Source organism: Electrona antarctica (assembly GCF_951216825.1).
Source record: "Electrona antarctica genome assembly, chromosome: 5".
Classification (NCBI taxonomy): Eukaryota; Metazoa; Chordata; class Actinopteri; order Myctophiformes; family Myctophidae; genus Electrona; species Electrona antarctica.
The window spans coordinates 48,487,748-48,515,686 of record NC_136810.1 but is presented as its reverse complement, the minus strand read 5'-3'; the positions used below and the strand labels follow the sequence as shown (position 1 = coordinate 48,515,686).

The window sequence follows — 27,939 nt, the reverse complement described above, 5'->3', positions numbered from 1 at the left end:
ATGGTCAGTATTATGTCAGTATGATGGTCAGTATCATGGTCAGTATTATGTCAGTATGATGGTCAGTATTATGTCAGTATTATGTCAGTATGATGGTAAGTATTATGTCAGTATGATGGTCAGTATGATGGTCAGTATTATGTCAGTATGATGGTCAGTATTATGTCAGTATGATGGTCAGTATTGTCAGTATGATGGTCAGTATTATGTCAGTATTATGGTCAGTATTGTCAGTATGGTGGTCACTGGTCAGTATCATGGTCAATATTATGTCAGTATGATGGTCAGTATTATGTCAGTATGATGTATCATGGTCAGTATTATGTCAGTATTATGGTCAGTATTGTGTCAGTATGATGGTCAGTATTGTCAGTATGATGGTCAGTATTATGTCAGTATCATGGTCAGTATAATGTCAGTATCATGGTCAGTAGTATGTCAGTATTATGTCAGTATCATGGTCAGTATCATGGTCAGTATTATGTCAGTATTATGTCAGTATTATGGTCAGTATCATGGTCAGTATTATGTCAGTAGCAGGCGCTCGGGTGGCACAGTGGTAAAAGTACCAGCCCACCACCACAGAGGTTGTGGGTTCGAATCCACCGTGGCGCATCTGGCTTTGTCAAGCGATTATCTATACGAACTCAATTGGCCTGTGTCCGGGGCAGCACCTGTCAGCAGGGAGGGACTAATATGGCCCTGCTGACATAGGAAGAGTAGCACAATGGATTCTAAGTCCTCCTGGTGGGGGCTGCACACTGGCAGGCCAGTCAGTAAGATACAACAGTAGTGACCAGTGTTGGGCCGCTGGGCAGTAACTAGTTACTAGTAATATATTACTGTAATGTTATTACTTTTCCCAGTAACGAGTAAAGTAAGGTATTACTCTGCCAAAACAGTAATATTATACCCATTTACTTTGTAAAAATAGCACATATTACATATTACTTTTTTGTTTTGTTGGCTTGAAAACATTTCATTTAAACGGCCGAGAGAGATTTTTTTTTGCCTTTTTGGCTCATTGGTGACTTTTCTTCTTAATATTATTATTCAAAACAATTGGATTCAGTTCTAAAAGAAGCTGACTAAACAGATTGTACATCCCTTTTTTGCAGGGGGGGGGGGGGGGGGGGGGGGGCATGTTAGTCTTGATTCCAAGTAATAAGTAATGAAAAATTACTTTTTCTAAGGAGTAATAAGTAACATATTACTCTCCTACGTAATATTGCCCAACACTGGTATAGTTACAACACACAAATGTGTGTGGGTAGGAATTAATTGGCATGGCGACTACATTGGGGAGGAAAAAGGGTAAAACAAATAATAATTAAAAATAATAATAATAATGTCAGTATCACATTGAGTTGACCAGTTTCCACGAGCTTGACTATCAGAGCTTTGAACAATTACCCAACTGCCACCAATTTGAAGATAACACAAGGGTGGGGTATATCAGGTGACAAGTTGAAATGGGTTAACAATAAATATTACATTTATTTATCCATCACGTAAATACATGTTATTGTCAGTGACGTAAGTAAATCATTCTGCCTTTTGTTTATGTTGACTGACTGCAGAAGTGTTACCTAAAATATAAATTAATACAATTAAAATACGCATGCGAAGAAAACATTAGATTCTCAAATGTATATTCTCTGTAAATACATTCGTTCATAAATACAGCATTTAATTTGTTTTAAAATTTTTAGGAGAATGTCGGCTTTTACATTGGAGAAGAAAAACGAATTTCTGGGATGTGGTGAAAACGGTGGATTCTCAGATACAGTGCATTGCATCGTGTTCTGTAAGACCTTGCTTTCACTTGCATGTGTTATGTCAAGAACCGGTGCTTATCCCTGCCATTGCTTTACATCTCGCAGAAACCTCTCATCACCGCATTTGAACTTTTTTTGTTTAACCCATTTTGGGTGGGAACCCCTTTTGGTGTTTTAAACATTGTTATAATTTAGCTATTGAAAAATAGCAGATCTACAAGCTCATAGCACGCCACCGAGTGGCGCGCTACGAGCTTGTAGGTCTGCTATTTTTGAAAAATCGTGAAAATATTTATTTAAAAAAACTGGAGGATTTAGAAGATATTTTTTAAATTTCAAGGTCAGGCCTAAATGGGTTAATAAATGAATGCCCTACTTCGTCTCACTAAGCTTGTAGATCTGCAATTCTTTGCCATTGTAAAAGTAGACATATGGAGGTTTCCACCCGACATGGACGAATCCATCCACGCAGCCTATCGGTGCACCTCAAGATATTTTTACACTATGTTGCCATCTGGCTGCAGCAGAAGAAGCGAACCGTTTGCATTGGACGGTGTGAGAGAGGTATCGCAGCATTGTAAGCCAACCGACTGACTGTAGGCCAGGCAATTACAGCTGCGTCATTCAAACAACTGGGTCATAAAAAACCACCCAGCCATCAGGATAATATATGCAATTTAACAATCCTCGTGGGATTCTCATCCCTATACCGGCAGCAACCGGTTTAACATTGCCTTACAATCATTATTAGGTTCGACGGGCATAACAAAACAGTAATCAGTGAGGAATGTGTTGTGAATAATATTTATTACAAAACCTTTTTATCATCGTCTGTTCCGATTGCGTGGTCACACAACAGGAGGCACCTCAGCGTGCAGTGGTATGGTAAACACGTGAACTTGTGAACATTCTCACACCAGGTCAACCCATTGAGACCTGGAACACATCTGTGTCACTTAAGCTTTTAACTATTATCTTATACTTTAGCTATTGGAAAAATAGCAGATACACAAGCTATGAGTTTGTACATCTGCTATTTTTTGAAAAATCGTGAAAACGTGTGCAAATCGAATAGATTATTCTTTCACATTTCTAACTCAAATCTTTGCTTCTGGGGTGTCCCTGCCTGTTACAAAACATTTTCAGATGGTGGTCGGTGGCCAAATGCATATAATTCTGGGGGTCCTTGACATGAAAACGTTTGAGCATCACCGATACGTTTTTTCCCCAGAAAAGTGTCAGGATTTTAGAAGACATTTTGTAGATTGTGGTCTCAGGTCTAAATGGGTCAACCGTCTGAGGCACAAGAAGGAGAAGGTGAAAACCAAACGTGGCACGTAGCTGAACATACAGTACATTGGGACTGAAGATGAGACAAAGCAAATTATTCAGAAGAGGAAATCTCGCCCTCGGAAGGAGGGGGTAGAATCAATGTAGATAACCGTGTGAGTTTAAACAACAGAAACGGAGCAAAAAAAAAAGCCAAAGTCAATGGCTATCAATACTGCCTAAAGCTTCATATTTCATCCATGTGTCACGGCCTTCACAAACACTGTGAAAGTGAATCTTCAAATCCAACTTGTTTCTTCAAAAATAATTAAATTCACTTTCCCCATCTGCAGCCACGCTTGCGCGGCTGCAGAGACAGTCACACACACACAGTCACACACACACACACGCACACACACTTTACCTTCATACAGTATAATGTACAGTACATTGTATCTGTGATCAAGTACAAAATAATAAAATTAACCACTTAAACCCTTTTACATTCCATTGCCCGGGGTTCCCCCAGGTGTCTATACTTGGGTCCCCTAATTGTTTCCACTCTGCACCGAATCGCTTCGGATACCAGATCTACAAGCTCACGTTGCTACGGCGCAAATGTGTCAGTGAGCTCTTAGACCTGTTTTTGCAGAATGCCTATTATGATGACACTCATAATAGGAACGTCAGGGTTCATGTGGTTAAATCTCCTTTGGTTGGGTAAAATAAAATAAAAAGATAATACAAAAATCATATCCATGAGCACAGAGAATAGAACCATGGTCGGCCTAGTGTTTTACTACTGCGTGTGCTTTTAAACATCCTTGGCTGTTGAAAACAACGAGTGGTTGTTTTCCAACCTACTGGTGACAATTCGCCAGTATTTCAATTTCAATCTTTTTCTCTCTCTTTTCTTTTTTTGAGGCTGTAGACTGTAAAGGCTGCAGCAGAGGTGCAAGAAAAAGGCAAAGTGGCATTCTGCCTCTCATGAGGAAGAGGCGAGTTCCCGGGCTCTAGGAGAACAGAGAGGTGGCGACTGTGGGCGGGGTGCAGCGACATTCCAAAGTCTATACCAGTGGTTTTCAACCAGCGGGCTGAGGGACCAGCAGTGGGCCGGGGGACCAGCAGTGGGCCGGGGGACCAGCAGTGGGCCGGGGGACCAGCAGTGGGCCGGGGACCAGCAGTGGGCCGGGGGACCAGCAGTGGGCCGGGGGACCAGCAGTGGGCCGGGGACCAGCAGTGGGCCGGGGGACCAGCAGTGGGCCGGGGTACCAGCAGTGGGCCGGGGGACCAGCAGTGGGCCGGGGTACCAGCAGTGCAGTGGGCCGGGGGACCAGCAGTGCAGTGGGCCGGGGGACCAGCAGTGGGCCCGGGGACCAGCAGTGGGCCGGGGACCAGCAGTGGGCCGGGGGACCAGCAGTGGGCCGGGGGACCAGCAGTGGGCCGGGGGACCAGCAGTGGGCCGGGGGACCAGCAGTGGGCCGGGGACCAGCAGTGGGCCGGGGGACCAGCAGTGGGCCGGGGGACCAGCAGTGGGCCGGGGGACCAGCAGTGGGCCGGGGGACCAGCAGTGGGCCGGGGGACCAGCAGTGGGCCGGGGACCAGCAGTGGGCCGGGGGACCAGCAGTGGGCCGGGGGACCAGCAGTGGGCCGGGGACCAGCAGTGGGCCGGGGGACCAGCAGTGGGCCGGGGGACCAGCAGTGGGCCGGGGACCAGCAGTGGGCCGGGGACCAGCAGTGGGCCGGGGGACCAGCAGTGGGCCGGGGGACCAGCAGTGGGCCGGGGACCAGCAGGACCCCAGCAGGACCAGCAGTGGTCCTTCAGGGGGTTCCAACATCCAGGTGGTCCCCAACTAAATGATGAGTTGGTAACCAAATGGACCCTTATAGATCTTTAACTCTTGAGATCGTAAAAATGAAACCAAATGCAAGAGTTAAATTATTGTTAAACATCAAATTACTTAATTTACAAGAAGTCTACACAAAGAGAATGTAGAATAATTGCTATTTTGATCAACGTTTGCCTGTTATCTCTCCTAATGGTACCACATCAATATACAGCATGGAAATGTGGACAAAATCTTATCTAATAACAACAGATTCAAAGTTTGGGGTCTGAAAGGATAAATCTCAAATGTTGGTCCGTGGCTCAAATGCTTAAAAAAATAATGGGCCTTGATATGAAAAAAGGTTGAAAACCACTGCTCTATACCACGCGCTGTGATTGGCCACTGGCCAGTAGCCACTTTGAGTGGTAGTCGGGGGGGAAAGCGCTCTCGCCAGAACATGATGTACTATTCTGTGCCTATTGGGTCGCAACTCCAACGGCCCAGAGTCGGCTAAGCGAACTTCGCAACGTTCGACACGGCAACTCACTCGCTTTAGCTCGGTCGGTGGTGCCTCACGTAGCTTGAGATGGCAGGCCTCCGTCACGGTCTAGTCCATAGTTACATTTTATTTGATCTTATCTTGGGTCTAGTCCACAGCTGTTGTAGGCAAGAGGAACTTCCGCGTTGGCCACAGAAGCGGGCCGTGGTTATAAGCCACAAGCTGTATAGAGTTTAGAATGTTGCGGTGGTGGAAAGTAACCAAGCAATTTACTCAAGTACTGTACTTACTTAAGTTGAGGTATTTGTACTTTTACTCACAATGCCTCACATTGTGAGCTTTTAGATCTGCTATTTTCAAAAGATTTTTATACAATTGAAAACTTGAAATGGCACAGTCTGCATAATGAGTACTTTTACTTTTAGTACTTTAAGTACATTTTGACACCAATACTTTTGTAAATTTTGAATTCCAGATTTTTTATTGTAACAGAGAAGTTCTATAATGTTGCAGTATTGATACTTTTACTTGGGAGTACTTTTTCCACCACTGGCGTGGGGGTAAACAGGTACAGGTGCAGGGAGAGGAGAGGAGGGGGAGACAGACAGCCAGTCTCATGCAGAAGGTGATGGTGAGTCTGGTGATGGTGTGTCGGGGTCTGGTGGCTCATGTTGGTGTCTGGACTGAACAGAGGAGTTGTTGTTGTTGCTGGGCTGATTGAGGCTGCTGCCGTGTTCTAGCTGCTGATTGCTGTGGACCTGACTGTGTGAGGGCTGGCCGGGGGCGGGGCTCGGGTCGACCTGACCCTGCGGCGGAGGTTGGAGTTGGAGGTGGCTGGCGTTGTCGACGTGCCCCTGTTGCAGCTGTTCATGGCTGACGATGACGCCATCATGATGCCCCTGCTGGGCCTGATGATTGACGCCGTCGTGAGCCTGTTGGGGCTGTTGCTGCTGGGGGCCGACGATAACGTCTTGCGGCGCCTGCGCTGCTGCCGGCTGGTGGCTGTTGTCGTTGTTGGGACTCTGTTGTTGTTGGGGCGGCTGGTGTCCGGGCAGCGTGTCCAGCTCGTCCACCTGTCCCGGAGGGTGCATGTCCACCAGCTGGTCCTGAGGTATGTCCGCGGCAGCAGCGGCCAGGTTGGTGGTGGACTTGGACTTGACGCACTGGAAGTCCACGTGGCGGCTCTTCCCTTCCTCCTTCTCCCAGGACATGCGGATGAACGGACGCTGCACGTAGTTGTAGATGACTTCCGGGCGGCTTCCCGGACGCCGCTTCACCTTCTCCTTGTAGGTGGGGTAGCCTGTGGGCGAGGGCAGAGGTCAAAAGGTCAAATAAAGTTAGCTATATAAACTAGTCCATACCCGTTTGGGGATCGGTCATTTTCGCTGTAGTCCAATCCCGATCATGTTTTCTGGCTGCCGGAGGTTGGCGGGGGGCATTGTTGTACGCACAAACAGGGCAACTGAGAATCCTTAAATCAATGGCTGACACTTGCTGCTTTAAATACATTTCATAAAAATATATTGTGTATAAATTATGTTATTGCAAGCTTATCCATACCTTCTATCCCCAGCCGGATCTTTTTCAGTCCTCTGTCCTTCAGCACTGACTTGGCCACATCTCTGTTCTCGATGTACTTGAAGAAGCGGTACAGCTTGGTGCTGTAGATAACTGTTGACGACCAAGGACACGAAGAACGTGAGAAAACATGAAATACAAAACACCAGCAATATTGAACATCTACTTCAATTAGAGTACTCGACGATACCGCATACTATTATAATATTATACAATACATAAACACTATGTATAGAGGGTATGCGCGCGCATGCATAAAGTGAGAGGCAAAGTGAGTTTAACATTGTTTAATGCAATCAGATAGGACTTTTCTGTTTAGATGTATGGACTGTCAAGGCCAGAAAGTAGTTTTTTACCACTCAGTACTAGGCATTCACGCATAACCTCCAGGTGTGATGATGATGTCACATGCATAGCCTCAAGACAGATCATTTATATAGAGATACTGTAGTGACACACACACACACACACACACACACACACACACACACACACACACACACACACACACACACACACACACACACACACACACACACACACACACACACACACACACACACACACACACACACACACACACACACACACACACACACACACACACACACACACACACACACACACACACACACACACACACACACACTTAGTGTATCCCCTTAATTCTGCACCTCTGACAGTACAAAAGGGCACAGTCAGAGGTGCATCAGCCCAGCAAAGTGGTTCCACTTCCATATTGCCGTAATTCGCCACAAGGTTATAAAACAAATATGGGCTCTTGGATTTATAGATTATTCAGAGGAAGTCATTAGCATGGGATGTTGCAACGTCAGTTCCTATTCCAGGTAAGAGGAAAGCAGTTCAGGTCAGACTGTAATAACATGGGAACGATGTCTCTCCTGCCTTGCACTCTGCTGCATTAAGACATGGAACATCTTTAAATGTTAATAACTCTAAATCATTCCGTACAATTCTAAGAAAAGACTATGTGATAGACGGCCCATCCCGGTCCCGTCGTTAGAATGAATCATACCTCCAGTGTTTTGGCTACATCAAAACACGGAGCGAGTGGGACTGAGACAGTATGTCGAAGAGATCTTCAAAGTGTGGTTAACAGAGAGGGAAATTACTCTGAGGCTGAGCACGCAAGTGCAATAAATGCGATGCTATAGTTCCCTGGCTGCAAAGGTTGTTGCAACTTGTACCAGTGCAGTTTTGCACCACGTCCACATTTAAAAAACATCGCAAAATCAATATGCCTACACGAGTCCACAACTAATCTAGGCACATCGCGTTTGTGAGCCATGCGGAAAGCCGTGCCCGCTCTCCCCGCAGCTCCACCACAGCCAGCAGGGGATGATGATGATGCAAGGCTCGTTCACTTCCCCCAGGCTAGTAACGTAATAGAAAATAAAAACTACTAACGTCTACAGAGCTTTTCATTAGGCGTATTGTACAACTGTTGTTAATTTAGAACGCCAATGACTCGACGTCTTTGTCTTTTTTATGAATCACGTTAACTATAGAGCCAAATCAATTTGTCTGCACTTATTTTTACAACTTATAAGCAACTCAACTGCTTTTGATTTGGCTCTAAATTAATCGCGTGACTGTTGAGAGCCCAGCGTTTAGGTGCATATACCTCCATAGATTGATTACTTTATAAACAGTTTGCAGAAAAAAGCACAGGAACGTAGCCTTACAGTTCAATACAAGGTCTGCTATGGCTTGTTTCCATTAGGGTAAGGGTACGGTATAAGGGTTATAAGAAATAGTACGGTCGGGTAATAATAATGAGTATTATTCGAAGCGTAATAAAAATAATGGCTCACTCTGCGAATACTCCTCGCCCATCTGGGGCGGGTACTCCTCGTCCCAGTCGACCACGTCGTCGTCGGTCAGCACCACCACATGACACTCCCTCTCTCCGCTCTGGGCGCTGGCCACCATGAGAGGCAGCACCATGTCCTCCAGATAGCACTCGAACTGACCACGGGCGCCATCGTTAGACAGCTCGTGCATCAGGGCGCCTGGAGGAGGGTGCATGGAATGAAAGCTACATCAAATCTCATGACAGTTTCTTTTTTTTTTTTAATGCAAAAAATCACCCCAAGGGGTCTCTGTGCACTTCACAACAATACACAGCAAAAATCAGAAAATACAATAGCACAATAACACAATAACAAGCATAATACGATGTGTCAATACACATGGATGACATAAGTACCATACGTTAGGACACAGTTAAAATGCGTTCAGAAAATCTATTAAAATAGCATATAGGGTTTTGAAACCACGGGGCAGAGCACGGTGAATATAGAGATTTCAGTGAAACTAGGGGGAACCATAATACAGGGAGAAAAGATGGGTTTTAAGTCTAGATTTAAAAATGTCTAGTGAGTTGGCATCTCTATCTCTATCTGTTTGTGGGAGAGCATTCCAGAGACAGGGGGCACGATGTGTGAATGCTCTGCCCCCCAAACCGTTATTTTATTGTGGTATGTGACTGTGAGTTTTCCAGTACTTGGGAGCGTAGAGGTCGTGGGGGGATGTATGCTTTTATTAGGCTGGACATGTAGGGTGGAGCAAGTCCATTTAGGGCATGCTCCAATCTGTGATGTTGTCACGACTCTAAAGCTCTAAAATAAATTAAACAAAGTATGGACAGTGACGGTATCATACCAAAAACCTATGTTGCTGCTACATACAACCGAGCAGTTGAATAAATCACAGATTGAGGCTTTGAGCTTTAACCTTTTATGAAATATCCGAGACCATGGAAGATGCATCTGAATATGTATTCTATTGCTGGTTTGACCACTTCAAATACTCTACATTTAAATACTTAAAATAACTAATAACTGAAAATAGCAGATCTACAAGCTCACAACACATGGCAGCGTGTGCTCGCTGTTAGGGCCGTCACAATCATGATTCATGAATTGACGATTTTGTTAGGCTTTTGGCATTGAATATTGGAACATACAGTATCAATAAACATCAGATTACTTTTTGGCTATTTAGGTGTTGTAAACTGCACAAAAAAGTTGCACAGGGCAGATTTCACAAATAACTTAAATAAGAAGGATATGACTGCTATATCTAATAGCTTACATAAAAGGAAATGTGGAAATTAGCAGATCTACAAGCTCAAAACTGTGCAAGTGCAACTCATTGTGAGCCTGTGGCTCTCCTATTACTGCTAATTCTTTAGGAGAAAATGCATGAAAATGTATGTCATTTTGTTGACACTTGGCAGTTATATAATGGGAACAAAAGAACCTGTGTCACATTCCGTCCCTCTTGACTCAAAAACAATGCAGTTTACCAAATTAGGACAGCACAAAGGAAGAGTACTTAGAAAAAAGGACAAGAATGAGAACTAGTAGCTGTAGCGTGTTTATGGGCTGCGTCTGCTACCACATACTGTAGCAAGAATCAGATCTCACAGCTAATCATGATTCATGACCTACTTAGAGCTCAGCGCACACATAACACACACATAACACACACACAGCAGCTAGTAGCTAGCCAAGACAGCCTCCCACACGCACACACAGACCACTACACACCTGTAACCCACTGACAGAATTATGTTTACATGAAACGCAACACTGCCGCTGCTGTGGCGAACGCAACGACACGCAAACAATATCAGCGCAAACAGCCAGCTGTGTCTACTCTACATGACTACATCGCCGGGTCGGTTTGTTTGGTCACGCGGACTGAAGCTATTCTTAGCTTCACGTGGGGGGGGGGGACTACACAGCAACATGACAGGTCAATCACATGATGAGTCCATCTCTAGCGGCGGACGGCGCTCAAGTGCGTGTCCACAGTCCACACTCGCCATTATTGCCATGAGACGACAACTGTGTCGCTCACCAGAGAGAGAGAGACAAATCTACAAGCTCACAACGCGTCGCAATTCAGCATGACTAGCACAGGTTTCTCCACACCCACCACGACCATATGAACAGATAAAACAGCAGCAGCATGGATACTATACAGCGGTACTCACTGAGATCTCTGCACTTGATGGTGCTGTAGTTGAAGGAGATGCAGAGGTAGTCACATGCCTCCCTCAGCTCGGGAATAGAAACGCCATCAGGGCAGCGGATTATCCCCGACTTGTAGTAATCCTGCCATTGCAATAGCAGGCACACAGTCACACACATGCACATATATACACACACACACACACACGTACACACACACACAGCCGGTCACGCGCACATGCAGGCACAGAGGGAGAACAAACAATACGCCATTATTGAAGCTGCTCTGCTCACATACAGGCACCAAATAAGAGAGAAAGTCTGCGTGTGTGTGTGTATGTGTGTGCGCACGTGCGAGCGAGAGAGAGAGCAGTGGAGAGGAGGAGGAGGAGAGGTGGAGAGTGAATGGTGATGAAAGCTAAAGCCAACGTCACTTCCTCCGCCTCTGCACAGCAACCCTTACGGGTCAATTTTCACACCATTAACACTGCACGCTCCCCTGATGTTCTCTTCTTGAAGTTCTTGATCATAAATATATCAAAAATATATATATATATAAAAAAAGATGTGCTACTTGTCTTGATTATTGGATTAATTTAAAAAAAAAAGAGTAATCGATAGAATAATGACTAGGACAACAAGCAATAGTCACAGCCTGACTGAACTGAAAGCATCATTCAGCCCTGTGGTGAATCACACTACACCCCTGCATCAAGAGTCCAATTAGAAGGGCTGTCAGCCTCTCCAAACCTCAGATCACACTACTCAGAGCTCCAGACAACAACTGACCCAGCATCAATATTAAAATCACACCGATAGATGTCAGACCTGACAACATATACACACACAAATCTTACCCATACATAGGGCTGAGTCGACGATAATTGTCACACAAATAATTGTGATTAACGATTTAATTGTGTGGGTTTTTCTTTTTTTGCATTGGACATTTGAGTGTTACAATTTGTATTTGTTGTCGTAATCACAAATTGCACAGGGCAGATATGACAAATAAGACGTAGCTTATACGTAACATATACAATAATACAACACAGAGTGACGTGTTGTGATTATTGCTATTTTTGATTATTATTTTTTCCATCTCAAATAATTGTGATTAGGCGATGATTGCTAATTGTGAAAGGCCTAGCTGTATTGTAACCATACCATGAAGGACAGAAGGAACAGACGTGACGACAACAGGAGGGAGAAGGGGGAGCAGGTGCTGGCGCGTTGCATGGCATTAGCAGCCAATTCCTGGGCGTCTGCCATGTGCAACAATACCGCGGTAGAGTGCACACATTACGTGCGCGGCAACATGACCACATGTCATAATCCCAGGAACGGAGCCGACTGTACCCACACAGTGTGCCTGTGAAAAATAAATCCCCCGCTTCAAATGTTCCCCCTTTTTCACCCCCAATGTAGTAGTAATTCCAGCTATCTAGGAGTGGTATTGAAAAAACCCCACAATTAATTATCACACAAACAAGAATTAATCACGTGATATAATGGTCAGGTGAAAGAAGCGCTGTCTCCGTTGTGTTGTCCCCCCATATTAGTATGATTATTGTTTTATTAACGTGTATGTTTGTGTGTCACAACCTTGAGCTTCGCGGCCGTTTGCATGCGCTGTTTCCGTTGTGCGCCGTCTCTGTTGCGTTCTCTCCACCCCCCCATATTAGTATGATTATTATTTTAGTAACGTGTATGCAGCCGCGTTTTGGTGTGAACTATATTGAGTGACGTTCTAACATTGCTAACGTGTCTTCCCCGTCAAGCCGCGAGTGTCTTCACTGTCTCAGACAGACAGCCAATCACGAGGTTGTTGCCACTTGCAAGCAGAGTAATATGGTTGCCAGTGTTGACAACTGTCGTGACAGAAATAAGCTAACCAACCTCCAAAAACCAGGCAAGCAACTGTGGAAAAAAAAAACAATCCCAAGTTTTGCTGGAAATAAGCGGACTTGGCAACCCTGCCTGGAGTCGACCAGAGCCAGAGTTACGCAAACTCTGTTCACTTCATGGGGCCAGGCCAATGGCGGCTCTTCTACATAGACTTGTCTTCTATTGAATGGGGACAACGAATGGGGACAACCGGAAGTTGTTTTCTGCCCCCTCAAAACTCTTCTATTAGAGTCGACTAGGTGGCGAACATGTCGTCTACATTTTCAGGTCAGGACCAAAAATTTACAAATAACTGAATATATCAAGAAATTACAGGCATTTTATACATTTTACACTTTAAAAAAATAGTGGAAATAGCTGATCTACTAGACCACAATGCGGTAAGCGTGTAGATCTGCTATTTCTGCTTTTTTACGTATGAAAATGTTTCGACATGGAAACGATTATGACAAACATAATTGTGATTATCTCAAACAATTGCAATTAGACGATTATGTAATCATTGTGATACTGATAACCCTAGCCTGCTGCTTCTTCTCACCTGCCAGTGAGGAGGCTCCACTGGGAGGACTTGTATTGTGCAGTGTAGAGGAACACCCGATTCCTCATCATACAAAACCACTGCCAAGTTGCCCTTGACCACCAAACCTGTTGGGAGTGCAGCGACGAAAAAAAACGCTCTCCCTCCTCAGAATACCCTCTACATAAATAAAACATGGCTCTGTGCCATCAGCGTCGTGATGCGGCAACAGACGCAGTGGGAGAGGGCGGTGGAATCGAAATGGTGTGCATGCCACCCAGGATGGCTCTCAGGTGAAGTGAGATACATAAAAAAGGGCATATTGTATAGCACTGGTTCTCTCAACATGGTCTGGGGGACACCCCCATGGGTCCTTGGGGGGGCGCTGCAGCTAAATGATTGATAGTTAGGAAATAGGAACCAAGTGTAGGCCTAGAGCATCTGCTGTGAATAGAAGAAAAATACCTGAGGAGTAGTGATGCACCGAATATTCGGCCGCAGAACATATTCGGCAGAAAATGGCTAAAAATGCATTTTCGGCCTATTCAGTTTCGGCTCGAATAGGCAGAAAAGATATCACCGAATAGTGTATGCAATTAATGCATTCAAAAGAGCTGAATAAATGTTTTATGTGGACCCATAATTGTGATTATTATTTAAGTTAAGTTTTGCCATAACCTTTTATTTTGCCATAAATCAGGTAGCTTTAAGGTACGGCCATGAAAGCAATGGTAGGAAAAAAGATATATAATATTAATCATATTCGGATATTCGGTATTCGGCCAACTGTTTCCTATATTCGGCATTCGGTTTCGGCCAAGAATTTCCCTTTCGGTGCATCCCTACTGAGGAGTACTTTTATAGTACACAATGTGTACTCTTCATGCCCATTGCTTATCTGTCGACTAGGTCATCATCATTGAATCACTTCTATATTCATATTTTATCGCCTCATTCCTTCCCTGGTGGAGTGTTGTACCCATAGCCGCTCCTCTCCCTCTGGGAATAGATTTTACTGCGATGATGAGTGCTTCTGAACAAAACTTTTAAGTGTCAATTATTTTTATCTACATCGATATATCACAAAACCATTTATGACTGTTTGTACAGCACAATTTCATGTACAATGACTTTGCACATCGAAAGATGCACACCGGAAGATTAATAGAAGAATTTCAGGATTGTCCTGCATGCATCAAAAGGGGGACCGTGGTCTAAACCATATCAAATTGGGGGTACATTATTATGTACCCCCAATTTGTACCTACTATTATTATAGTAGGTACAAGAGAAGGAGTGGGACCCTGGTCTCTCTGAGAACAGTATTGGAGCAGATCTTACCAGGATGGCTCTGAAGACAGTGCTGCTGATGCCATCTGCCACCTCAAACTCTCCCTTCTCGTTGGGCCGAGTGAAGTTGTAGTCCCGACCAGAACCAAACATTCTGCAAACACACACAAAATGAATTTAGGGAACCATACGAGTACCAATAGCCTCTCATATATGATTGATCCATTGTCCATAGTGTGCGCATAATATGTAAAACCGTCCAGAATTGCCTTCTTATGACTTGAAATGTATTTTTATGCCTTATGTAGCTCTTTGAATTGCCTTGCCTTTAGTGTGATAATTGATGGTATGGGCTTTAGTTATCTTCAGTTCAACATGGACTGGATTCATACCCGCGATGTATGAATGAATGAACCATTGTAAAGCGCTTTGAGTATGCACATAGAAAAGCGCTATAAAATTAAAATCCATTATTTTATTATTATGGACTGTTGTTTTAAATTTTATATTCAAAATCTAATAAAACTCTTGCCTCGACTCATTTAATAATTAAGTACTTCAAAACAGGAAGTGCTATAATAATATACCAGAAAACAGAGATCAATGACAATGTCGCATCGAAAACCCTAAAATCTACAACAAAAGAAGATAGTCTAAAACAAAGCTTAAACATTTTGGTAAAACATTCCTCATTCCTCCTCATAATAATAGACACTACACCACCGATATAGCTCTGCTATCCAAGTCCTTACCGGCCTAGCATAGTGTTGGGCTGAGCTGTGAAGATGGCGGGGTCCACCACAAATCGTGTGTTGTCCACAATGAGCGTCACCCTCTCTCCAGTCCGCAACACACCACGAGGAGACCCCTCTTTGGTGCCGAGGTCGTACACGTAGATCATGTCACAGGCCCCGTGGCCCAGCACCTTAGCGTGGGGGTCACACCCGGGAGCGCCCAGGGGTCGAGCAAAGTGTCCCCCGACCATCATGGCTCCACCCATCGGGGAACAGGGCAGGGACACCCTTGGAGGACGGGGACTGGACGATCTGGATGAAGAACCTCCGTCGCCACGTTCGCGATCTAGATGTGAAGGAAGAGTTTAGATGTGAAATGACACCACCACAAGCATGTATGTGGTCAGACAAGATGTGCACATGTATATGCAGGGCTGTCACGATTACACATTTAAGTTGACGATTAATTGTCTCACAAATAATTGCGATTAATGATTTAATTGTGTTTTTGCTATTGAACGTTGGAACTGATGAATAAAGAATACATTTCTGTTTGCAAAAATGCACAGGGCAGATATGACAAATAACTGAAATATACAAAGAAATTAATATTCATTATCTTTATAAATAATAAAATAGCTGATCTACAAGCTTACAATGCGTTACGAGGTGACGCATTGTAAGCTTGTAGATCTGCTATTTCAGCTTTTTCAACATGGAAAGGATTAGTAACTGCGATTATCTCAAATAATTGCAATTAGACTGTTACGACATACAGTATAGTATATTACATTCAGACACATGCGTCCAGCATAATTGAAAGATAAGAAGAAAGATAGGATTCCTGATCGAAACGTTGAATCCTAAATAAAATACTACTGGGAGCTTAAGAACGGTGTGCGGACATCGTACCTTCTTTCTGTAAGAAGAAAGATTACACACACACGTGGATTCTTTTTTTTTTTTTCATTTACAAACTGCATCCACACCGCAATGATTGACTGGGATTTACGTGGCGTGTCATTCACGTTAATGAGCATGTAGCGGCGCTGCAGCACCGCCACCAACAGCGGACTACGTTCAGGTAAGAAAGAAGTTAATATAATATACTACGGACTCCATCTTGCACCACCCCTTATCTCTTATACCTAAAACGTATTTGCCATTTTTTACTATTTTGAAAAACATTTTAAAATAGTTCAACTAGCCGAACTACATCGAGACATTGTGAGCTTGTAGATCGGCAATTTTAACTATTGTAAAAGTTTTTTTTTAAATAGTAAAAAATGGCAAATTAGTTTAGGGATAAGGGTTAAGGGGTGGCAAGATATAGCCCTACAATTCTAAGAGTTGTAGAACTCTTAACGCTTTGTGTGCCCACACAACACTTTCAAAATAGTGACCCAGGGTGCCCAATGTTATTTTTGTAAAAAAAAAAGTCCACAGACGTCCTGGGCACCGCATACGGTAATTTCGGGTACTCGGGTTTTGTGCAGGTAACGGTTCTCATATTCATTATCATAGGCGGTTCCGACAACCTCGGTGCTTTTCGGGCTCCGAGACAGAATTCTAATAATAGCAGCGGGTTTTTCGGAGGTCGACTCCTTTATCTCCGGTTCTTTTATGGTGCGGGTCCTTCAAATTGGACCCGTGAAGACCTCTACTCTAGACTTTCATCGGGGAGAAAACGTGTGTCACTGCGATGTTCCGTTCTTTAGTTATTGGCAGTTCAATATAGCTTGTTTTCACCAAAAACGCTGTCTGGGAACAGAAAGCTCAGAATTTTTTATTTTTTTTAAATAAATCCTATAATATTAGACAGATTCCCTTCAATGACTCCTATAAATGGGTTCCAAATGGACCCTTTATACAGCTCTGGAACTCTGAGAGTGTACAAATGGAGCCAAATGGGCCCGTAAGGGTTATGATGGTCCTTGAAATTAAAAAGTTTGAGAACCACCATTGTAATAGTGTAGCAGATGACGTGAAGTCCATATATGAGCGGTTCCAAATGTGATAGATATCAGTTCCCCCAAACCTATTCTTTTTTTTTTTAAATTATAATTTTTTTATCCCACGATTTTGTAACCCATTTTTCAACGTGTCAATTATCTAATGTGATCCTGGGCTCTACACACCCTCCGCCAACCTAGTCCCCATATATGGGGGACATGGGGAGAGCAACGGACTTGAACTCATGCTTCCTTCATGCCTGAGTGTCCAAGTTGCTCCTTTACACCTGACAGGGGGGAGTTTCCCTGGTTGGACGTAGTGCGTGGAAGGAACACGTTATTCCAACCAGTTCCTTTCCCCTCCCCCAAACCTATTCTTGACACCCATCTCTCTCTCTCTCTATTTTCCTCCTTTTCACCTCCCCTGTCTTTCTTGCCTCCTTACCGTATTGCCGCGTGGGGGAAGTGACATTCCTGATGCAGGGGGTGAGCTGGCCCTCTCCCCTCTCATGGGAGGAGTCCCGGGATCGATCGCTGGAGCGCCGCCGCTGCTCCCGGTAATGCTCCGCCCCTCCTCCTCCGCCAGCACCGTACATACTCATAGCGCCGAGCCGGCGCCGTTGCTCACAGTCCAACACTGACAGACCACACTTCTGTTCACTGTTGGGACAGAGAATAAGACCACACACATTTAATTGACCAGTAAACGGGTCGGACAGCATGACCAATCAAAGTGAGATTGTGACATTTGTGCGACAGGGCAACATGATGCACTGGGAAGAACATAGCTAGATGTAGTGGACTAGGTCAGCGGTCTTCATCAACCAGTGGTCTTCATCAACCAGTGCGTCCTTGATGACAGACAGTTGGTAACCAAATGTACCCTTATAGAGCTTTAACCTTTGAATACAGTTAAATTATTGTTAAATAATAATTTGCATTATGTAATTTACAAGAAGTCTACAAATGGTAAATAAATGGTGCATTTATATAGTACCTTTATCCAAGGCACTTTACATAGATGTGCATTACATGTGCATTACATTCACACACACATTCATACACTGATGGCGGCGGAAACCATGCAACCTGCTCATCAGAGTCTTGCTCAAGGACACTTCGACACTAACTCTGGGGGAACCTTGCGGTTCCCATCCGGCCACTCTACCCCTGAGCCACTGCTGCCCCGTGGCAAACAATTAGTTTGCCTGTTATCCCTTCCATGGTACCAAGTAGTACCAACATCAATACAGCATGGAATTGTGGACAAAATCTTATCCAACGACAAAAAAATAATGTAAGTCTTGGGTCTGAGAGGCAAAATCTCATCAAATGGTGGTTCGTGGCTCAAATGCTGAATAAATAATGATCCTTTATATTAAAAAGGGTTGGACTAGGTGCATTGCATGCACACCCATAAATACGCAAACACATCGTGCTCAGCACTTTTTTGCGTGCTGGACCGTGGAGAGAAAGTCTGCAGTCAACTCATGCGAACCATGGTGGAGCTGAGAGGACTGCAGTACAAAAGTCAGCCAGCCAGCCAGCCGCCCCACTGCAGCAGTTGGAACACACGCACACCACCATCCATTAGTGTGTGTATCCATGTGAATCAAAGGAAAGGAGTTGAGTTGAATGCTTAGGAAGAAGGCTTTAGTTGACCCGTTTATTTTTTGCTCCATATACACTACATTCTATTCTGTTGACTGACAGGTAAAAGCATACAAGTGAGTCTAATAATGTTGATAATTTAGTAGGCCTGGCTGTCACAATTACAAACTTAAGTTGACGATTAAATAAATAATGATTTAATTGTGGGTTTTTTGCATTGAACATTGGAATGTTAGAATTTGTATTTCGGTTTGCCTTTTAGGCTTTGTAATCACAAATAGCACAGGGCAGACATCAAGTTAAATATAAAAAGAAATAACGGACACATTTAATAATTTTGAATGATCGTTTCGTCCAACAGATTTACAAAATAGCGGAAATACTTGATCTACAAGCTTACAAGACAAAGTGATGTGTTGTAGTCTTGTAGCTCTACCATTTCTGATTTATTTTCTCTCTTCTTTTTTTTTTTAAATGTATGGAACATTTCCAACATGGAAACGATTGACGATTAATCGATTATGCAAAAATAATTGTGATTATCTCAAATAATTGTGATTAGGCGAGTTACATGTAATAATTGTGCCAGGCCTATGATTTAGACATCAGTGGTGAGAGGCAAGAAAGGGAGAGCACGAAGAAGGGCGAGCACCTGCACTGAAATCCTGCCAGGACATGGTGACTAATTGTTGCAGTAACTGGTTGAGCCACAAGGACATTGTCCCTGGTCTTCAGTTTAGCGGTCATAATATCCAAGATATAGGGCTGAAAGTATCGATTATCCCATCAATAAAAAAAATTGAAATGTACAAATATGGCTTGGCTTTGTAGATTGTATACGTTTTTTAAAGCACCATTACATCACAGAAAAAAGGGACAAGCACTACAGGATGGAGGGACAGTTGGTGTGTTGTTGTGTATGCACTGTGACCTTGAAGCACTGCATGGAGTATACGGTCTATGCCATGTAGTATATCTCTGACGTCGGGAAGAAACCACCTAACTCCAAAATGTTCATTTTTCAGGAAATGTATACATTTTTCTGGAAATTAAGAAAACCTGGTATTTTTATAACAAAGAAAGCAATACTGCCTCATAAGAGTTGGTATTGAGGTCAGGGCTGCGGCTGAGCGGTCCAGACACCTAGGCCGGTAAGCCTGACATCGTGTCGCGGGTTCGAGTCCCGAGCCCGTTGGCCTTTGCCGCATGTCTTCCCCCATTTCTCTTCCCCTTTCCTGTCACATTACTGTACCATATCAATAAAGGCAAAAACGCCAAAAATATATATCTTTAAGGTATTGTGACTTTGACTTTATATATTGTCAATTGCTTGCATGAGAGGGAGAGAGGTGGTGGAGTTAGCTGCGTTTAGAAGACAGTTTGAGGGTCCAATGGAGTTAAGAGGGTTTTGTCTGAAGTGCTTTTTAATACTTTGAACACATTGAGTGCCACCTGGTGGATGAAAGTGGTGGTGCTTGGGTGTCACTGGATCAGAATCTGTTTTAGTATGATGCACGTCCGGTTTTGGGTTCCATCTTGGATGCTAAATTATTAGCGTTAATGCTAGTGAGCTAAAATAGGCCAATCCTTGCTCTAGAAAACGCCAATGTTCCAATAGCGATCACCGGATAATCACAAATGACCTCCGAACATCGGCGATTTGTTCAAAACCACAGAAAGCGCCGTAATTTCCGGGAAAAGAGCGTCAAAGGCTAATATAGAAGCTTATGGCTGTGGAGAAACAGAAGCAGTGCTGGCGAGGTCTTAGCAAGTGGAGCGATTCCAAAGATGAAACACAGCAGGGCTTTCTTATAGCGGTATCAAACACCTTAATAAGGAGCCCGCCAGAACTGTAGTAACCGTAGGATTAAATTAGTCGTGTAGCCCGCCAGAACCGTAGCCTAATTTTCCAGGATTTATATTCTTTATCTTTAATCCATGTTTTGATCCGATCGAATTGTTAGCTGCCGCTCATTAGCATAACAGTCAAGTGGACAGTGGCCACGGCCATTTTGAAGATGCGCGCGCATCGACTTGCACTCTATGTGCTGCTTTCAATGGCCTGTATCTCCAAATCGGCGCAATGAATGTCGTTTCTGGTGTCGTTTCTTCACCACAGAACGAGAGAACAACCGGTCAAGACACCACACACAGCATTTTGTCATTGTAACATCCGGTTACGGATATTTGGCTCTTCAAAATATGGGTTGTGCGCGATAAAACCCAATGCGCGATAGATAGATTAATTAATCCTGGCGGTCAAACGGTTAAAACGAGCCTACTCGTCGTGAGCGCCCGCGTAATGAATTTATAGGACGAGTATATATGGATCCTTAGGATCCAATGTATTAACCAACACTCAGACGTAAAGGGTGTTCGATAGCATTGATTTATGAAGAAACCCCTAAAAAAAATGGAGTTTGTTTCCTCCCGACATCGACGATATGGATGATGGTTTCAACCGCAACACAGAACAAACTTATTTTTCATCATCATGCTTGTGTCAATGCTTGTATTTCTGATGGCTTGGCTACACTACCAAATAATAAAACAAATTAATACATGTGTGGTACAGCCTCATTGACTGGTACATATACATTGATGGATCATTTTTGCTCAGCAAATTAAACTGGCACTAACTCAATAACATCCATAATGGACGGCGTAGTGCTCACTGCTGAATTATAAATCTTAGTCTTATGTGAGATGCCAGTTCAATTATTATTAGGTTATGTATGTTTTGGCAGAGTTTCAAAAGCTTGTAATGAGAAACGTACTTCTGTGGAAACTGGAAAGTGTGGATACTTGCTTGGCAGGATTAATGATTTACAGATCTGATTGGTTGACTGACAGACAGCTTCGCAGCTTGCAGAGGATGTGGCAAGGCCACAGAACATTTGACAAGACTTAGCCCATCAACAAGGAAGTCCACAATGACTTCAACATCTGGCATGTCCTTGTCCACCAACACCTAAAACTTTCTAAGCCCTTCTAATTCAAGGTCATGGATTTACTTTTGACCCCAGCTCCACTGAACATCCTGGTTTTAATTGCATGGCTCCATCTTGAACTGGTGGTGATATGTCTTGTTGGTTGGACACACACCAGACTACACTGCCTGGATTAAAAAATACAGTAACCAAAAACCAAATAAAACGAGTACAAGTCAACTAAACATGTAAAGAGTACACGTAATACTGTTAATGTTTCGTTATTATTGTGACCGACTGACAGTAGGTCGCCTTTTCTATGAATGAACACATTTCCGTGTGTCACGTCACACCTCCATATATGGTCACGCCTCGTGACATCATGCCTCCATATATGGTCACGCCTCATGACATCACGCCTCCATATATAGTCACACCTCGTGACATCACGCCTCCATCTCCATATATGGAGCTCACCTGTTCTGACATACCATATGTTGATCCCTCCCTACCCGTCCTTCCTCTTCGAGGTCTCCCTTTTGACCCAAAGATATTAGTGCAGCTGTGCCTGGCAAAAACTAGAGTTCTCAACAGGCCCGAAAATTAAGGCCCACCATTACCTGGGCCCTCATCAAACCCTGTACACTCAAGACACTGCCACTGCTACCACCCTTAGATCTCCATATATGGAGCTGACCTGTTCTGACATATGTTGAACTGACCTCATCAAACACTGATCAAACCCTGTACACTCAAGACACGCTCCATATATGGCCACTGGCCAGTACAGAACTCATTCCATATGTTGATCTGACCCCTCCATGCCAAAGCACGAGCGCTCGCCAAGTCGCCCAGCAGTCTGCCGTCACCCAGGCGGATGCGTGCACGCGACTTCGCCGCTTCTAGCCCTCAGGGCGTCTTACTGGTTATTACACAGTATAATACCGTATATTGTTCTGTTGGAAAAAAGCTTGCAATTAATGTTAGCAGCATACAGATTCCGATTATTTAAATATATAAATGAAATGAGAGCGTGTTTGTGTATTTGCTAATGTAGCAGCATGATCACAAGCTGCATACTCAGGTTATGTCCTTGAAAGCTGGGGTCATGATACTGTAACAGCTGGGCACACACACACATCAGGTTAACTACGGTCAGGCATACGGTAAACGACATGCGCCTTAGCCTACATTGGACAACTACAATTACTGTATGTATGTGGAACAAGACTCCACCACATACTAGGTATTTCATATAAATATGTTAGCCAGTTCTAGTCCATTATGTGCCACATTCAAATATTGTGGTTGTGTGTGTGTGTGTGTGTGTGTGTGTGTGTGTGTGTAATGTTCACATAATGTAAAAACAACACAGACTACACAGTACAGTTATGTTTTATCTGCATTGAGAGGACTGTGGTGCAAAATCTGCCAATGTGGTGGAAAATGGAATCATAAAAACCAATGCACATCTTCCTTCCTTCCAGCCAGCCAGCCAGCCAGCCAGTCATTGGCTAGATCAGCCTCCTCTAGCTGCCTGCCAGGCCAGCAGGGATGAGAGGAACAAAGGAACTGAGGAGGCAATATTTCTCTTAAGGCAGCTCCTCTCATCTTTCACACAGCAATGCAAATTCACAGCGCCAAGGTTTTTCAGAATTATAGAACAGACCGAAATATTGGCAGCTCGTTTGACATTTCGTGCAGGTAATACCCCCACCACCACCAAGCAAACACCACTCCCCTCGATATCAGGTTTTTCCCCCTTCGCTTAAATAGGTCAATGGCCCTATCCTCACCGTAAGTCAAAAAATACAAATAAAGGCCTAGAGCAAAGATGATTTTGTTTAGAGTCTGCCACGCCATCTAGGTCACACAAAAAGTCAGACAAAGAGTGGTGGTGGTGTGTACTTGAAGTCTATAAAAAGCATAGGGTGAAAGCCCTGTTACTTAAGGAAGAGGTCCCATCTATTATTTAGGGCTGCTGACACACTGCTACACTGATGAGCAAAGAGGAGAAGCTGGTAAAGTGCAAATGTCTGGGCTTAAATCCAGCGAAAAGGATCCAAAATAAAAAGGACATTCAAATGGCAAAATTATTACAATTCAATTCAGTTAATGTAATTATATAATACATTCAATTAGGTACTGCAAAATGGTGATGGAAGCGAGATGATGATAACAAGAACAATACTAGCATTAGTACGGTATTTCCATCGTTATTATCAGAGAACACATCCACAGAGCGCAGAGTCGTGCACCTACCAGTCGGTGGTATCAGTATCACCGGGCAAACTAAAGACAAAGCAGCACGGGATGAGCTGCGCGATGACAGCGGCACAAAGGGCTGCTGCTCCTCCGAACAAAGCAGGCTTGCCAGCACGTTCAGCATCCTCGCTCATTACTTTCCAACTTCAGCATTATTTCACTCACACATCACACACTATACCTAACCCAGGCACTTGACTTGACTCACACGATGCGGTTAAAAAAAAACCATAAAAAAACACCGCATCCATCCACCGAAAGGAAAGAGGTGAGGATGTTGACAGACGGTGTCTCTCTCTCAGTAGAGGCGACAGAACGAAAGAGACGGCGCGCACAACACCACGCGAATCATCTCACGACGGGGGCGAGAAAATATGAATGGCCGCGTGCTCGACTAGACCCAATACAGCCACGGAGTGGAATATATTAGACTAGACAGGCATGCACGTACGCGCACGCCACGCACGCACGGTCGGACGGAGCTGCCGCCTAGTCTATCCGAAGAACTATCCGACCTTCACCTTCTCAACTGTCCCGGTTCCTCTCAAACCCGGGTCCGCATACACAGTAAACACACAGTAAAATCCGGAGTGATCATTTAACTCGGACATTGTACAAATGCAACCAAATGGACCTATAGCGTCAATTTAATTGGTTATGTTGGCATGTGGCACACAATGTCCAATATCCATTATAAACGGGTGAGTCAACACAACACTGACCATTCCATGTATGACATTGTATCATTGTATCACTTTGCAACAATATATCCAAATGTTTTAAATAATCATTACATTATTAAACACATTCGTGTCCCGGCGAGAGCAAATGAAAGCAATGTCGCATTTGTGACACTAGAGGACACCATTACACAATATGTGGTAATACAGCCATATAGGCTAAAGTAAATAGCCAGACTGACAGACATTAACAAGGATCTAAATACAAAATAAAATATATATTATTATCCTCCACCCCTTGGACATTGGCTATCCACGGGTAATTTACAAAACACCATACCCTCCAGAGAAATACAGAGATAAGCTATATGAATTTAAAGTTTAACGGTGTAATGTGATTAGCCTACCATGCATTGCCCATTTTCTTTCAATGGAAAGATGGGGAAATAATGCATATATGGGGAGCAGTTGTTTGGTTGAAATAAAGAGAAAACGGGAAGAAAACGTATCGTGTGCGGACAGTCGCTTTTTCCCCCTGAAATAATATATCTCATAATTTCAGCTTGATTTGAGTATGTGCTACACCACCCACGATGATACATGATTTCTGTCAGGTGAAATATCCTGATGTTTTCAAGGCTAAATCATTATCGTATGGGACGTAAATAGATCATGAATGGGATTAGGAAGCAGATGGCTGTGTGTCATGGCCGCTCTATATACCGTAGTACCAGTCCATAAAGCATTAGTTGTTGTGATAAATTAGTGTCCATGCCTAAATTGCCTATAGCAGACACTACTGCAGTATAGCCTACATATTCAGGCTCAAACATGGACATCTGATTTTATACACAAGTCAGTCACTGACACACAGGACCGTCTATGTATAGGCCTAATCGTACTGTTTTTTTGGCCAACTGTCAATAAAGTATTCAATCAATCAATCACACTAAATTAGGCCTACAGACGGGGACATGAGCGGGAAGGCGTAATTACTTACTTACTTACTAGTGAGAAAGCAATTTCCCTATAGTCAAATAAATACACCCGTCCATCCATGTTTCCAACTTACGGTAAAACCTAGTTCTGGTCGCAGAGCAAACCCATTCCTCTGACAAATACATTTGACCACCAAGAGAAGTTAGAGAACCATTCCAGAGAAAAATAATGGGGGTTTGACTTTTGAGTGAATCCAACTTGCTAATAATATCTCCGTTTAGATCCAAAACCTAGCCACATTTGCTTGTAGGCATTACGGTAGGCATTTTTTTTTAAATTTTATTTCGACAGCCCCGTAGTCGCAATTTAATACATACAGTACATACATAAACAACACAACACTCAAATGATAAATGATTAACTGACCTACTCACCCAGTATCCGTGAGCTAGTAATATTAGCTAAATATAGCTAGCATGGCTGCATTGGCTACACAACAAAGAACATAAACCGGTTGTGTGTGTGTGGTTTTTTTTACCTCTTTCCTGCTCACATGCTGATATGTAAACGTTATCCGGTAAACTAGCGGTAAAGAAGCACTTGGATAATGCAGCTTGTTTACAGCGAGGATCCACTAAACTGTTGGTATTTTCCAGAGTAACTTGTAGCTCACACACGGAGCGACCAGCTGCTCCTTTGTTTTGGTTTGAAAGCTGACTTCATGATGGAACACATCCTGTGTTGCCAGGTTTTCTGCAGTCTGCAGATGTTCTCCTATATGCCACCATTACCAAAATGTGGAACGCCCTACCAACAGTCATTAAGACATGCGAATCCCTAGACTCCTTCAAAACCGCTCTCAACGGACGGCTGCAATTCAAAACTGGCCCCCGTAAATTCTGAATCTCCCACCCACCCCTTTTCCCCTCACTGTATATATATATATATATATTCTTTTTCCCTTTTTACCTCCTCTATGATGATTTCCTGTTTTTGACTATATAGAAGTGTATATTTGTAGTAGTCTCTAAATGTTATGATGAATTGAAAATGGTGAACCCTCTTGTAAACAAGTGTAGGCTATTTGAAATCATGTACTGTAATTCTGCAAACTGTTAATAAATACTTCAATCAATCAATCAATCAATCAATGTCCCATGCAGAGATTTTCTTTTTCCCTGTGGCATTTGTTTGGTTTCCAGGCTAGGTCCCTGGGCCTGCCCTGACATAAAATATATATTAGGAATGTCGGGGGTACTTTACTTGATAATGATTTGAAAATCAAACACTGGTTTGGTTACAAGTACTAGTAAACGAAAAACAAGTCCAAAGTCCCTTATAATAAGCGGACATGGCAACACTGAACACATCGCGAGATTTGCTACATTCGGAGTTAACCGCAGAGGGGCGGGTTCTGGTTGTAACTTGTGGCCAATCATTACAAATGATGCCATTTAGGAGTGACTGTACCATAGAGTATGGACTGTACGCACTGGAAGCGGTGTGGAAGATCTGGTACTCACAGCGGCATTGGAATATAAGCGACTGGTGGTGGAGGTGGTCCCTTCAGCTTCAAACACGTTAACGCAGTGGTTCTCAAAGCAAAATGTGTAGGCTGGCTATATCATCTACTATATACTTTCATCAGCTATTTGATAGTTGATCTACAAGCTGCACAACAACACCTGTTCGTGTGAACTGCTTTATCTTAAAAATATCAAAACGTTTTTATTATTATTATTATTATTCATTTTTTTAACAACATAAATCTTGTGGGTAGCCTATATGATCTTATGTGGTGGGGTCCCTCATCCAGACACAAAATACTTAATTTCCAGATGGGGTCCACCGTCCATGCATGCATGCAGGCCAAGACTCAAGAGCTATAACACACGTTATTATGGACCAGAGCTGCAAGCGTATAGGCTAGGCTATGCCTAAGCCTGATTTGGGGATCCTTAATTGATTCATGCTGTCACTCATGTCAAAGGTTTGAGAACCACTGCCTTTAATGGACTCAGTCACTCAGATAAAGACGTTACAATAAATCTCTGAATGAGCAGAACAAAGGTTTTAAAAAACGTTTAATGGTCAATCTTTTCAGGCCAATGATTGTCTATATAAAAGTACCATATACTCAATATAAAAATATAGCC

General features: G+C 43.5%; 1 protein-coding gene across 1 annotated transcript; it reads right to left on the bottom strand.

Moving 5' to 3' along the window:
- Positions 1-5,902: 5,902 nt before the first annotated feature.
- LOC306923402 (BTB/POZ domain-containing protein 10-like) lies at positions 5,903-26,499 on the bottom strand. The gene is made up of 8 exons (XM_079501463.1): positions 26,322-26,499; positions 17,804-18,018; positions 15,425-15,752; positions 14,724-14,826; positions 10,978-11,098; positions 8,789-8,986; positions 6,936-7,046; positions 5,903-6,675 (listed from the first exon to the last, which is right to left on the bottom strand). The coding sequence occupies exons 2-8, from the start codon at positions 17,958-17,960 to the stop codon at positions 5,990-5,992; spliced, it is 1,704 nt and encodes a 567-aa protein (XP_079357589.1). The 5' UTR covers positions 17,961-18,018; positions 26,322-26,499; the 3' UTR covers positions 5,903-5,989.
- Positions 26,500-27,939: the final 1,440 nt, after the last annotated feature.

Bases quoted from the DNA above. Each gene is read 5' to 3' on its own strand.
- LOC306923402 (XM_079501463.1), bottom strand. From the start codon at position 17,960: ATGAGTATGTACGGTGCTGGCGGAGGAGGAGGGGCGGAGCATTACCGG. The intron at 11,099-14,723 runs GTAAGATCTGCT...TTGCAATGGCAG, and splicing joins CTGTCTTCAGAGCCATCCTG to GATTACTACAAGTCGGGGAT. The intron at 7,047-8,788 runs GTGAGCCATTAT...GGTCGTCAACAG, and splicing joins GGGCGAGGAGTATTCGCAGA to TTATCTACAGCACCAAGCTG.